The following is a 15,144-nucleotide window of genomic DNA, read 5'->3' as shown; positions in this document are numbered from 1 at the left end:
CTATGTCGCTTCATTTATTTTCCATTTTATTCGTTTTAATGTCTATTAAAATAAACAGCTATACGGGTTAAAAAGATAAAAGAAACGTACAATAAAAGAACAACGTCATATACTCATTTATACAAGAAGACAGCAGCTTATGTGCCAGCAGAGGTATCTTTAACACTAGTGTCAAAAACTGACAGTGTTTTATTATTTTTAATATAATGTATTCATTTAAGAACTGGGAGTGAGTTTGTTTCAATTAAAAACAGGGAAAATGGCACGTATTTCAATAGTTGTGTCTCGGCCAAATATTGTCCTAATATTTATTCAGCTTTCAGATGATGTATAAATCTCGGTTTCAAAAAATGGACTGCTTTTGAGGTCCAGGGTCACATATAAAAAATCGTGCAATATACGTCTTTTCTTTTATTATCCCATGGCACTTGATTTGACTTTCTTTTATGATATAATTTCCATATGAAATTTTCTGTCAATCCAAAAAATCTCCTGGCGAGGAAGGACGTGTACCGGATATTGCATCACCGGCGTGCGTGCTTGCGTACGCGGAAGCTGTCGTTTGTGTCTGGTAATTTTGAGGAATCTGTAGAGTGGACAGACAACGGGCCGGTGCGAAGCTGCCTTTTTACCATCAGCGCCTGCAAGGAGGAGGTGGAGAGTAGGAGGGTCGACGGAGGAAGGCACGCTCTAGACATGGTAGAAGCTAAAAAAGAGGGAAACATGTTCGCGGACGGGAGGACGCAGACGCGCGCGCCGAGCGACGATCTGGTGCGATCCGTGTCTCTCCACAGCCGCAGGCCACGCGTCCTGCACGGCACGGTATTCCCGTTCCTCCTCCTCTACCCGGGCTGTTTATACGCGTGGTTGGGAGTTTACGGAGCCGCGGAGTACGCTGAGGCCGGCCTGCTCGCGCTCGCCGCTCTCGGGATCGCGCACGTCCTGACAATGCTCTCTGGCTACTGGTCCGTGCACGCGCACTGCTGGCTCACCTGCTCCAAGGTGATAAAAACATACGTGTGCAATGCAAACAATGAGTATAAATGTTCTTTTGAATAGCCAGCACGTTTGAATGATCGCTTTTATTGGGCTTGGTTTGACTGCACTTAGTAAATCATACATCCAACCATGTGTTTGGGACATCTCGTAATTCTGCAAAGTAAGCTGACTGTAATTATTCAATTATATTTTCAAAAGGAGTCTGATCCAGCCAAAGCCACTTTTGCAAAAGTTATACCAACACCCAACAATGGTTCGGCTGAATTGGTGCCTCTTCTGAGGGATAAGGTGAGATCTTATTTTTTCCTGCTGTTTCTTTTGGTACTCTGCTGGTATTCTTCATTTAGGGTCATGCTTGTGATCCTCAGCTGTCATAACAGACCGAAGACAATAAGCACACTGGGGTTGGTTTCCTAGTTGATTATAAGAGTTTTTGCTTGATGTAGCTTTTGAATTTGGATGTATATTTTTACCTTATCATAGTAGACTTTTCCATTTTGGCTGATTTGTAGATTGTACCCCCCAAAAATGTATTTCCCTTTCAAAATCATATTTCCCATTAATTTCCAATGGCAGTCATTTTTAACTGTGAAAATCAAAAGTGTGACTATTTTATCCTTTTGTAATCATATCTGAGTTTTTTTGTGTGTGTTAATATAGCGAGTTCTACAAAAGTCCCCAAGTTTCATATTGTTGAAGTAAAAAAAACAAAACAAAACATAAGACCATTAGAGAATTAAATAAAATAATAAATAATGCAATGATAGCTGTTTTAGTATTCAGATCTCGCTGTTTTTAATGTGATATGATGCTTTGTCGGGTCTCAAATTTTATTATACAGGTGTCACAAAAACTGAAATGGTCAGGCCTGAAAAAAAACCTTTAAAAACAAAAAATCAAAGATTTTACAGAATGCAGATAAAATATCCTTATTTGGAAATCATGGAGAACTGGAAAAGCCATGATAATTCCTTGGTCAAATGTGTGGAAACCCTAGTTTTAGGTTATAACAGATGAAAAATGTGTATGTAAAGTTTTTTTTTTTTTTTTTTTTTGCAGGATGAGGATGGAGCGGAAATCCTGTCCTTTAAGTTCCAGAAGATATGTTATGTGTACGACAGCAAGGAGAAGAAATGCTTTCTGCAGGTGGCATTTCCCATCAACTTTCCCATGACTCATTTCCAAAACTGGAAAGGCTATCAGGAGGAGGACCAGTTACGGGCTGCGGAGAAGCGCTACGGCACCAACCGCGCAGAGATGGTGGTGCCCGACTTCCTGGAGCTCTTCAAGGAGAGAGCCACAGCACCCTTCTTCGTCTTCCAGGTTGGTCTGCAGAGCGTGCGGTTTGATTATAAATGCATGAGTGTACTAGAAATACATCACTGTCTAATAGCAGTGGTTCTCAAAAAACTTTCATCCTGGGTCCAGGATTGTGAAACAGCAGCCTGTGAGTATGGCATGAACTGTATGTCTTTGTGCCCCTGCAGGTGTTTTGTGTGGGTCTGTGGTGTTTGGATGAGTACTGGTACTACAGCGTCTTTACGCTCTTCATGCTTGTGGCGTTTGAAGCATCACTGGTGCAGCAGCAGATGAGGAACATGTCAGAAATCCGCAGAATGGGAAACAAACCTTACATGATCCAGGTAACTGCAGTACCTTTCAGCTTCCAGCTGCAGGTTCGGTCGAGCTGTAATTAAACACTCGTCTACTAACTCTTATTGAAATGTTCTTTATAAAGCACATAGGGCTGGTTCTGTCTTCTGATTGGTCAGTACAGTGTATATCATCCACAATATAGTAACATATAAGCACAGCTACAATATATAGAAAACCTTCTGTTATTGTTTGCTTGCCCGGGACTATATATCTTTTGAAATTCTGGGGCTCAAAGAACATGCCTTATAAACTATTTTATTAAAGAGATAGGCTGATCTTGCCATGACTGTCTTCAAGATATGGCACACATTATCTTTCTTTATTGATTAGTTAATAAACAGCGATTTAGAATAAGAGTGAGATGTATCATTTGGGCTCTTTTCATCTGTAACAGGTCTATCGGAACAGGAAATGGAGGCCTGTATCCAGTGATGAACTAGTTCCTGGAGACATTGTCTCAGTTGGTGAGTTTCATGGAATCTGTCTGTAATGGTGTACAGTCGAGCTGCACGATAAATCGTTAAAAGACCGCAATCTCGATTCAGACACTCATGCTATTTGATTTTTAAGTGACAACGATTCGCTTTTTCAAATTTTCAAATACACACAGGTTCATAGTAGACAAAAATGTCAGTGTCAAAAAACTGTCATAAAAAATTTGAAGCTTGGGAGCTCAGAGCTACATGTGGTCTCATTTTAAAGAAGACCCATGGCAGATTATTGTTCAAGTAAAAAAAAAAAAGTTCAAAAAGTGAAACCAAAAAAAAAAAAAAAAAGTTATAGAGGTTTAAGTTTATGAAAATGATTTATGAATGATATTTTGTATAATACATACATTTATGAAACATGTTGAACTCTAAACCTGCTAGAAAATCAAAGCCATAAATCTAAACAAGTTGTGTTCCAAATTTGAGGTTGATATCTCAAAAGATGAGCTTTCAGTAAGATTTTTTTTGGACGCAGTACCAAATGTTCCCCATTAGATGCCAGGATTAGATTATCAATATTTTCAACTAGAAAACAGTTATTTTAAATTGTGTTAATATTTGACAATGTTCCTATTTTTACTGTATTTTTGATCAAATGAGCATAAGAGACTTCTTTCAAAGTCGTACCAACCCCAAACCATTGAATGAATTAAGATCTACATCTGTTGTTACTACACTCCAAACATCCAGTAAAAATGGAAACGGAGCATGTGAATGGACGTCTGTTTGTCCTGTCATCACAGGACGTTCTCCTCAGGATAACCTGGTTCCCTGTGACGTGCTGCTGCTGAGAGGCCGCTGCATTGTGGATGAGGCCATGCTCACGGGAGAGTCTGTGCCTCAGATGAAGGTGCGTCTGGCTGCCCTCGTCACAGCATCAGCAGCCAGCTTCAAGAGAATCTGCTGTCTCTGATTAGCTGTGTTGTGTCTGTAGGAGCCTGTAGAGGACCTGGACCCTGACAGGATCCTGAACCTGCAGACAGACTCCCGTCTTCACGTCATCTCAGGAGGCACCAAAGTGGTTCAGCACAGCCCGCCTCTCCGAGCCAGTGCAGGCCTGAAACGTTCGTACTCACAGCTGAACCTGTAGCTCTGATGCCCAGTATAACTTAATCAGGTGCATTTAAAAGTTGTATATGTAATAATACTTCCTGTTTTTCTGTTTTCTCACAGCTGTTGACAATGGCTGTGTGGCGTATGTTTTGCGGACGGGGTTCTACACTTCTCAGGTGAGGTGCTTGATTTAGTGACATGTTTTTGAAAGACATTTGTTAGGACAATTTGCAACTGGATGTCAGTGAAATATCGAAGAATGATGGATACGGTTGGAAAAATGAGTCACAACGTTCTCTTTCAGTTTTGTGTTTTAGAAATCAGCAGTGTTTCTCACAGCCTCGCCACAAATAAATCAATGTATGGGAAACATACATGAGCTTTGTTGTTGTTGTTTTTAGGGCAAATTATTAAGAACAATTCTGTTTGGCGTGAAGAGGGTAACGGCCAACAATTTGGAGACATTTATCTTCATCCTTTTCCTGTTGGTTTTTGCCATTGCAGCAGCTGTATATGTTTGGGTCGAAGGTGAGTCACATTCATCTTGCGGTGTGTGGGAAAGTTTGACTTTATATGCAAAAATAAGCTAATTAATTATTTGACAGGGATTATTATCCCTGTTTATTACAGCTTAATTGCTTTTGAGACAAGTTGAGTATTTCAGCTTTTTACACCAGTCTCAAACCTTCTGAATTCTGCAGTTTTCTGCAGTTTTTGAACTCAGGAATATGTCTTTTGTAAACTGTTTCTTTAAGATGACTAGTCCGTTTTGAAAATGTGTTGTTTTGCACATTTCTGCTTTGCAGTAACACATTTATTGTTTCAGTTATTTCCTGTTTTTTGCACTCTATACATGTTTCTATTGGCTGTTTGTACCGTCCAAGCAACTTTATCTTTTCTAAAATTTGTTTGTGTTTTCTACTTAAACTACTGTTTGAAAAAGTTTGGTTTTGGTAAGACTTTTTATGTTTTTGAAAAGTCTTTTACGCTCACCAAGGCTGCATTTATTGAATGAAAAATACAGTAAAATAGTAATATTGTGAAATATTATTACCGTTAAAATAACTGTTTTCTATTTAAATATATTTTAAAATGTAATTTATTCCTGTGATGATAAAGCTGCATTTTCAGCCTCATTTCTCCAGTCTTCAGCTTCACGTGATCCTTCAGAATTCATTCTAATATGCTGATTTTATTATTTTCAGGGATCATTATCATTATTATTATCAATGATGAAAATAGCTTAATATTTTCTTGGAAACTGTGATCTTTTTAAATAGAAACCTTTTGTAGCTAACCTTTTGTACTGACACTTTTCATGAATTTAATTCATCCTTGCAGAATAAAAGTATTAAATCGTACTGACCTCAAAACCTATGAACAGTAGCTTATGTTTTATTTGCACATACGTGGCATATTAACAGCATATTACATCAGTTTTTACTGTTTTATCCTTGGTCCTAGAGGAGCATTACATATTATGCATCAGCTGTCTCATACCTCACTCTCCGTGTCTTTCAGGGACGAAGGACCCGAACAGAAACAAGTATAAGCTGTTTCTGGAGTGCACTCTGATCCTCACGTCAGTAGTGCCTCCTGAATTGCCCATAGAGCTCTCACTGGCTGTTAACACCTCTCTCATAGCCCTGGCCAAACTCTGTGAGTGACCGCGCTGGATTCAACATAATCGTCACCTCATCGCACTCTCCTCTCCCTTCTCACACTTATTCTCTCATATTCTTCCCGTACAGATGTGTTTTGCACAGAACCTTTCAGAATCCCCTTCGCTGGGAAAGTGGAGATTTGCTGTTTCGACAAGACTGGCACCCTGACAAGCGACAGCCTGGTGGTTCGTGGCGTCGCAGGACTCAGGTAAAGCCTGGACATCTCGCCAAATCAAAAAATGGTCTTCCTTCTTCATTGCTTGCGATCACAGACGTGGATCACATGTTTCCAATTCCTTAAATTGTGTTTGATGTAGATTCTGTTCACCGTTATTGACTTCGGAGAACCCCGGAAATGTGAAAAGCATATCCATTGTCTCTTTTCTGTTCCTCTTTTCCTTAGAGATGGGAAGCAAGTGACGCCAGTGTCAGATATTCCAGTGGACACTCATCGGGTGGTGGCTACGTGTCATTCGCTGGTCACACTGGATGATGGACAGCTGGTGGGCGATCCGCTGGAGAAGGCCATGTTGACCGCAGCAGACTGGATGCTCACTAAAGGTCTGGTTTGTTACATATGATCGTCACATGTTGAGTTATAATGGTTGTTTTGCTCAAAATTTATAATCACGATATTGTTTTTACAATTAATTAGAATTATTACACTTTCAAAGAACGTCAGAAGAATATCAGATCGTATGCTTGGGTTCATCTTCATCATCTAGTTTCCTGATTTATTATATTTTATATTATATCATATAAATAAACACACTCTCTACATTATGAAAACTGGTAAAGCAAGAAGCTTCTGTCACATGCTAAACCTGTGACTTTTTAGTATTAACAATTCCAAATTAGGTTAATGTTTTTCTATTAAAATGATTGAAAAAATGTTTTTTTTTTACTGTGGGACAGAGGTTGCAGAAGTGCGTCTAGTCGAGCTGGTGTTTAGATTTATTCCAGATCATCGCTGAGTCAAAAGTAGCTTTGGTTTGAGCAGAATATGCCAGTGGGGATTGCTAAGCTCCAACATTCATGTTCTCTCTCTTTTCAGTGAAGAAAGTGTCTTCTCATAGTTACCAGATTGGGGAGATTAAATAAAACACGGGATGAAAACATGTATCAATTAAAAAAAAAAGCTCAGATTTAAGCTCTTGACATCTGGCAACCCAATACATGAAAGCTTGTGGAGCTTTGTTACCAATACAACATAATGCAAATGTTAAATGGAAAAAAATAACGGAAATTGGGGAAAAAGAGCGTTTTCTGAATAAATCACCAGTAACCAAATATCGCAGACAATTTAGTAATTTATCTGGCATCCCTAGTTACTTGATGTCACTTTGATAATTTTGTACATTTTCATCATGTTCTGTTTTATTTGTTAGTAAAATATTGAAACATTTCTTTTTAACTGAAAAGGTTTTAATCAATATGAATAATTGACAGAACATGTAGTAGATACACTTGAATTTTTGGTTTCTGTCACTTTATGCAGATGAGAAGGTGTTTCCTCGCAGTATAAAGACTCCGGGGCTGAAGATCCACCAGAGGTTTCATTTCGCTAGTGCTCTGAAGAGGATGTCAGTGCTGGCGTCATATGAGCGCATGGGCTCCACTGAGCTCTGCTATATCTCCACCGTTAAAGGTGCACCAGAGACCCTGAAGGACATGGTGAGCATCTCTTTTGATCTTTAGGTACATGTGTGGTACACTGCTGATAGTTAGTTCTGTGTTTTACCATGGATCTGAACACTGAATGATAACACTGCTAACATGCACATTTTTTAGTTCTGCTCCCTCACACACTTTAGTCCCAGGGTTAAACTTTACATTGAGTTCTGGAAAACTGCATATTTTCAAAACAAAGTCAATTGGTTGCTAGAACAAGTAGTTGACTAGTCAGTCTAGGAAGCCCTGTAAAATTATTTTGGTTATGTGATTGCTTTTATGGATCGACCATTGAAAACAAAAAACAGCTCTATTTTTCGGTGCATTATAACTTCTGTATAGATCGTTGGTCGTGAATAATAAAGACACCGTTGTTTTTCAGTTCTGTGAGTGTCCGGTCAGCTATGACGAGGTGCACAGAGAAATGTCACGGGAGGGAGCCAGAGTTCTCGCACTGGGATACAAAGAGATGGGCCACCTGAGCCATCAGCAGGTATTCAGCAGCGATGCTAAACATCACATTTACACATGCTCTGCTGTTTATCACAGTGTGTTGTGTGTGCAGGTGAGGGAGGTGAGCCGGGACATGCTGGAGTGTGACCTGCGCTTCGCAGGGTTCATGGTCGTGTCCTGTCCTCTCAAGACTGACAGCAAGGCAGTTATCAGAGAGATACAAGAGGCCTCACACCATGTGAGTGACTTAACTCCATATCTTAACAGTTAATACATCTGTACTATCGCCATAGTATTGACAATTTAGTACTGTTAGAAATCATTTTAAAAAGGTATGAACAGGTGGGTGCTTGTCTTAGAGTTTGGAAGTATCACTGATTTGCACTTATATTCATGCATTTGACATTTGTATCATGAGTTGTAATGAAATGCAAAATTTTTTGGAAAGATTTATACAAATTTGGGCAAAATTAAAGGTTTTAAAATGGTTTAATAAATTAAAAGTACTGGTTTTTTATATTTTATATGTGACCCTGGACAACAAAACCAGTCTTAAGTCGCTGGGGTATATTTGTAGCAGTAGTCAAAAATATATTGTATGGGTCAAAATGACAAACTGTTTAAATGTATAATGTGTCTTTCGCAGGGCTGTGTTTAAAACCTTGCCCGAACATTTATTACAGTTTATTGTAGGTTATTTAAATTGTGTATTAAGGAGTACTCTTCCATCATTTCTAACATTTGTCACACTCTCTGTCAACAGGTTGTAATGATCACAGGTGACAATCCTCTAACAGCGTGTCATGTGGCCAGAGAGCTGCATTTCATCCAGAAGGAGCACACACTTATACTGCAGCAAAGCCCCAGTCAAGGTGTGTGACATCCCTGCTCTAAAAGAGCCGGAGGAACAGATTTTAAATCAGTGTCTCACTGAGTCGGCTCTATGTTTTGCAGCTGAATGGCAGTGGGTGTCCATAGACGGCAGTGTGTGCCTCCCTCTCCCTACTTCCTCAGTCTCAGATTTGGTCAGGCGGTACGACCTCTGTGTGACAGGAGAGGGACTGACCAGGATGACCTATGAACCCAGTTTACTCAGCGCTCTGCTTCCTCATGTGCAAGTCTTTGCTCGTGTCAGCCCTAAACAAAAGGTCAGCTTTACACGTTTGGGAAACCTTTGCTGATAGTTGAATTATCACGCTCTGTAATCATTGCTGTTCAGCATTGTTAACAATGTTGATTTTCCTGTCTATGCAGGAGTTTGTCATAACCAGTCTGAAGGGATTGGGTTTCGTTACGCTGATGTGTGGAGATGGCACAAATGATGTTGGTGCACTCAAACATGCCCACATAGGTGAGTAATTAAACACGCTGGATATCACAGACGGTAAATTGTGCCTGCACTTGGTTTTGTTTAAAGCAGCAGAAAAGTAAGACACTTACTAATGAAATCTTAGTGTGCAGCCTGGACTTGTGCGGGTCAGAATCATTGTAAAGTTGTCCAAATTGGCAAGGCAGCAATATATTTTCATATTAATAAACATATCTATACCGTGGCGTGTGAGGAAAATGTTATGAGTGATATAAAGACGACAACAACATTTTCTTTCCAAAATTAAATTATTAGCTTTTGTTTTGTCACTCAACTAAAGCCAATTCTTAAAATCTGGAACATTTTGACTTTGTAGAGACACGTTTTCAATTTAGTTTATTTGTAGTTTAATCTTTAGAATTAACTGTGACAGCTCCTCGATCAATCAATCAACTTTATTTTTGAAATTAACAGAAACTAAATGTGTCCATATATTAGATTTTAATAATTAGCGAAGGTAATTATGATTATAATTAAAATAATTACATTTCCTGAAGATCTTTTGGCATCCCACTATTTTTATTCATTGAATTTTCCAGTCGTTTTTGATTTCTTGGCATAAATGCGTGTGTGATGATTATAAAAATACCCATGGCATTTAAGGTTTTATTATATTAAATAACTTATTCAGTTCTAAAATGTGGGAGCTTCTTTAAAGCTGGGGGTGCAAAGAGAAATATCTTGTGTTAGCTTGTTAAAATCATTTAATGTCATCTTAGGCCCCTTTATGTCACGGATTGTCTTGTATTGAATCTGGAACATAATCTATAAAGTCTACTGTATCATGTTTGATAAGCAAAATATAACTTTGTTGAAAAACAAATTGTACACAATTTACCACATGCCTTCTGTCATCTGACTGATAGTTAATATTTTTATAGCAAGTAAAAGGCCCTATCAGGTCATGGCACATGTGTCTTTTTTGCTTTCATGATGCATCAGATATGATACTTTACAAAAACCACATGCATGGCAACTTTTTAAAGTTGGATTTGATTTACAGTAGATGTACTCATACCATAACACATCCTTCGTGTTTACCAGGTGTGGCGTTGTTAGCTAACGCCCCAGAGCACATGCCTGAGAAAAAGAAGAGAAGCAAAGACAAAGAGTACTCCTCTGGAGAGCCCAGACCCCCAGTCCCGAGTTCTGGGGTCAAACTCGGCTCCCGTGCAGCCAGACAGAGGATGATGGCCCAGAGAGAGGAGCAGCTCGCTGCACAGAAGGTAAGCAGCTCAAGTCTACATTTTGAATGCCAGCATTTAACCACGTCACGACCGACTCAAAGCCATAACAACTGGAAGAAGAATAGGAGACTCGTCACAACCAGTTCACCCAAAAATGAAAATTCAGTCATCATTTACACACCCTCATGTCGTTCCAAACCTGTATGAGTTTCTTTCATGAACACAGAAGAAAATATTGTGAAGAATGTTGGTAACAAAACAGTTGACGGTAGCCATTGACTTCCATAGTATATAAAAAAAAAACAATATTGGGTGAACCTTTCCTATTAAGCTTGTACTGTTTACTCCAAATATGTAACCATATGTTGCATCAATGGCTTGTGTCATAGGAGAGGATCAGTCAGGTGCTGCGAGAGCTAGAAGAGGATCAGATTCAGGTGGTTAAACTGGGCGACGCCTCCATTGCTGCTCCATTCACCTCTAAACTGTCCTCCATACAGTGCAGTAAGTGACACATGTTTTAGATCAGCTTGAGCGCTCTCATTTAGTCCTGCGTACGGTTGGCCTAACACTGTCCCGTCTGTTTTCAGTCTGTCACGTGATCAAACAGGGGCGCTGCACTCTGGTGACCACCCTGCAGATGTTTAAGATCCTGGCGCTGAACGCTCTGGTTCTGGCTTACAGTCAGTCTGTGCTTTACCTGGAGGGGGTCAAATTCAGCGACTTCCAGGCGACTCTTCAGGGCCTGCTGCTGGCCGGCTGCTTTCTCTTCATCTCAAGGTCAAAGGTGAGATTGTAATGTTTTGTCAAGCTGCTTGTAGTTTGTTATGGACCAAGATTCGTTATGTCTGTTGTTTTCGCCCTCAGCCGTTGAAGACTCTGTCCAAAGAGCGGCCTTTACCGAACATCTTCAACCTGTACACTGTCCTCACAGTGCTGCTGCAGTTTGCAGTCCACTTCTGCAGTCTGGTGTACCTGTACAGGGGGGCACAGAGCAGAAGCCCACCCAGGTACTTATCACCACATGAACGGACCGAGTGGGATTTCACAGTATCTTTACAAAAGAATTCTGCCTGAAAATGACATGACATGATTTTCATAACATTAGCAGTCTGGCTTCATGTTTCACCTCTCTCTCTCTCTCTCTCTCTCTTATCCTTTTTTGCCCCCCTCTCCTGCAGGACAGAGCAGTTTGTGGACCTGTCCAAAGAGTTTGAGCCCAGTCTTATTAACAGTACTGTATACATCATGTCCATGGCCATGCAGATGGCCACATTTGCCATTAATTATAAGGTACTTTAATTGTTAGTTTGATATCAATCACATATAAAGATGCTTTGTAATGAAATTATGCTTTGTAGCACTTAAAGGGATAGTTGACCCAAAAATGAAAATTACCCCATGATTTGCTCACCCTCAAGCCATCCTAGGTGTAAATGACTTTCTTCTTTCAGACGAATACAATCAGAGTTATATTAAAAAATGTCCTGGTTCTTCCAAGCTTTATAATGGCAGTGAATGGGTGTCAAGATTTTGAAGCAAGAAAAAGTGCATCCATCCATCATAAAAAGTGCTCCACACAGCTCCAGGGGGTGAATAAAGGCCTTCTGATGTGAAGCAATGCATCTGTGTAAGAAAAATAGCCATATTTAAGACTTTATGAACTGCAATCTATATCTTCCGCTAACTGTCGTACACACGTTCACTAAGAGAGTGGCTTTCTAGCAGATGACAGAGGACAGAGGCATAGCATCAACTCCGGTAAGAATATGCTAATCTTGCAAGAACCAAATTCAAGTGTCCTCTTGGCTTATATTGAAATCCTCCGACATTGTTCTTTAAAAAAAATCCTCGTTTTGTAGTTCTAATTCTTGACTGGTGCTTTGTTTTGTTTTCATCACCACGTTTCCCTCTGTCCTCCGTCATCCGCTAGAAAGCCACTCTCTTAGTGAACGTGTGCACGACAGTTAGCGGGAGATAGAGATTACGGCTCATAAAGTCTTAAATATGGATATATTTTTTTTTACACAAACACCTCAGTTCACTTCAGAAGGCATTTATTCACCCCCCGGAGCTGTGTGGAGCACTTTTTATGATGGATGGATGCGCTTTGTTGGGTTTCAGAATCTTGACCCCCATTCACCACCATTATAAAGCTCGGAAGAACCAGGACATTGTTTAATATAACTCAGATTGTATTCGTCTGAAAGAAGAAAGTCATTTACAGAATGGCTTGAGGGTGAGTAAATCATGGGGTAATTTTCATTTTTGGGTCAACTATCCCTTTAATAATTTTAGTTAACAATAACAGCACTGCAAGCACAGATCAGATTTGAGACCTGCAGCCTAGATTTAACACACTGTCTTGTTCAGGGCCATCCTTTCATGGAGTCTCTCACTGAGAATCGGCCCTTGCTGTGGAGCATCGGTATATCAGGGCTCGCCATAGTAGGGCTGCTGACGGGATCTTCACCTGAATTCAATGAGCAGTTTGCCTTAGTGGATATTCCAACTGAGGTATGGGTTCAGTACTCCACACTGTTCACATACCAGACTGTCAATGGAAACCTGCTCGCATTTTAAGCATGCAGTAAAGGCTTGTTCACAACAAGAGCAATAGCTTTTATTGTATACAGTACCGCCGCTGACTCACGCACCTCATGTTTGCAGCTGAATGCAAATGATAAAATAAAGAAAAGAAAAAATAATATGAAAACGAAGCTTGTGCATCAATTTCAGGTACATTCATAATCCTGTGATACTTTTTAGTAGTTGACATTTTAATGTCGGTAATAATTTCACCACCAACACATCTAATATTCTCTGAGTTTCCATGTTCCCTTACGAAAATTAGCCATGGTTTTACTATGAATAATACCAAAAATCATGGTTCTTGTAGCCATGGTAACCTGCAAATTAATTACTTCAAATAATTATTTACAAAGAAGTATGAAGAGAATATTTTTTGTGGTTCTAAAAGCAGACCTAAGCCAACAACAGCCTTTAAAATGACTTCCAATCACTGATCTATAATAGAGAACATTATATATAGAGCAGTGCTTAACAATGCATTATATAAAAACGATGAGGCAATAATGATTGGCTAATTAATAATAACATGGTTATCATAGAATAACACTGTTAAAATACATAATCTAATACAAAATAAACAATTTATGTACATTATTATTACAAACACCTGCAAAGGGAGCCAAAGGCCTGGTAACTGCTGCTGTTATACTTACACAGGACGATCAGATCCTTGTTTAATAACTTACTGAACAAACATTTAATTCAAATATATCCACTTAATCTTTCATTTTTGGCCAGCTTTTTGCTATAGATGACACAGCTTCTATAATTTCCTCGACAAAAAACATGTGGACATCACAACCCTTACAAGAATTAACCATGTTTTTATCGAAAAACTGCATAAAATTTTCTTCTGCGTGACTTTTGAACGCTTGAGACTATGAAATCAACTATTAATAAAATCACAGCCACAGGTAACCTTCTAGAGCTACAGTAGTAGTTTTTTTTAACTTCCATAATATTTGGGGGAGGGGGCACAACAACACAGTCTCAGGGCACCCGTTTCATTATATAAGCCTTTTAGCGTCCAAACAGACATTGTTTATTAGAAGCATGTGCAGCAGTTTCGTCATCTGTTGCTGACCTCTCGCTGTTTATGATCAATAACATGTTTTTACATTCTTTCTGTTTGCAGTTTAAGTTAATAATAGCCCAGGTCCTCGTTTTGGACTTTGTCGCCGCCCTGCTGGTGGACAGAGTTTTGCAGTTCCTGCTGGGCAGAGGAACCCTGAGGTTGCCTAAATGAACTGTTATTGCCGACAGTCACCAAAGCAGCTGCTGCCCCTCGTGACCAGACTGTGAACGGGCTTTACAGGAACACGGTACTGTGTGGCAGACTCTGCGGGATGCGAAAGGACGGCCGTCAAACTCAATACTGTACACACCCCAGTGTTTCCTTCTCCTCCCTGTCTCTGTCTTTGCTCGGTCTTAATACTTTAGCTTCATTCTCTTTCTACTGACATCTGTAACCACCCCTCTGCTCTGAAGGCCAAGGAGACTACAGTATTGTGTTGAGGGTGAGAGTGTGTTGTTGAGGCGCACGGCTGTGACAGGGGCGTTCTGAAGAAGTGTTTCTTTTGTTGTTTTGTTTTGATTTGTTTTCATCATTTTGTAAAAAGACAAATCTCAGAAAGAATTATAAATGACCAAAAAAAGTTGTCGTTGTGTTCTTCATTTCCGTGACTTTTTCTGATTAAGACTTATATTTTAGAGAACAAGCTCATTTTGTACTGCTTTGGATTGACATAGCGATGTATATGATATTATGTGAGCTAATACTTTGAGGAAAGTAAGGTGAAAGTACGTTATTTTATTCTACAATGGTCACTGAAAGCTTTAAATCACACTTAGGAATGCTAATAATGACATGACACGATTGCACAACGTGGTGTGATGTGTTATTAAATGCTGTATGTCTGGAATATTTCTTCATATCAACATTTCAGCAGGCATAAAGTGAAAACAGAGCCTCAAGACTTTCTCTAGATTAATAATCTTTAAAAAAATTAAAA

At 39.5% G+C, this 15,144-nt stretch overlaps 1 protein-coding gene across 1 annotated transcript; it reads left to right on the top strand.

The window, feature by feature from the left end:
- Positions 1-504: 504 nt before the first annotated feature.
- Positions 505-14,790, top strand: atp13a1 (ATPase 13A1). Its single transcript, XM_042719771.1, has 25 exons — positions 505-1,002; positions 1,198-1,287; positions 2,059-2,322; positions 2,487-2,642; positions 3,050-3,119; positions 3,887-3,993; positions 4,078-4,207; positions 4,317-4,372; positions 4,598-4,724; positions 5,718-5,855; positions 5,948-6,068; positions 6,264-6,421; positions 7,359-7,534; positions 7,914-8,024; positions 8,097-8,222; positions 8,748-8,856; positions 8,939-9,132; positions 9,239-9,335; positions 10,398-10,579; positions 10,930-11,044; positions 11,131-11,327; positions 11,408-11,550; positions 11,722-11,833; positions 12,914-13,057; positions 14,268-14,790. Exons 1-25 carry the CDS (start codon positions 697-699, stop codon positions 14,376-14,378), a joined length of 3,540 nt encoding a protein of 1,179 aa, XP_042575705.1. The 5' UTR covers positions 505-696; the 3' UTR covers positions 14,379-14,790.
- Positions 14,791-15,144: the final 354 nt, after the last annotated feature.

Source organism: Cyprinus carpio, chromosome B3 (genome assembly GCF_018340385.1).
Source record: "Cyprinus carpio isolate SPL01 chromosome B3, ASM1834038v1, whole genome shotgun sequence".
In the NCBI taxonomy this organism is placed as follows: Eukaryota; Metazoa; Chordata; class Actinopteri; order Cypriniformes; family Cyprinidae; genus Cyprinus; species Cyprinus carpio.
The sequence above is the reverse complement of the archived record's forward strand: the minus strand, read 5'-3'. Positions and strand labels throughout refer to the sequence as shown.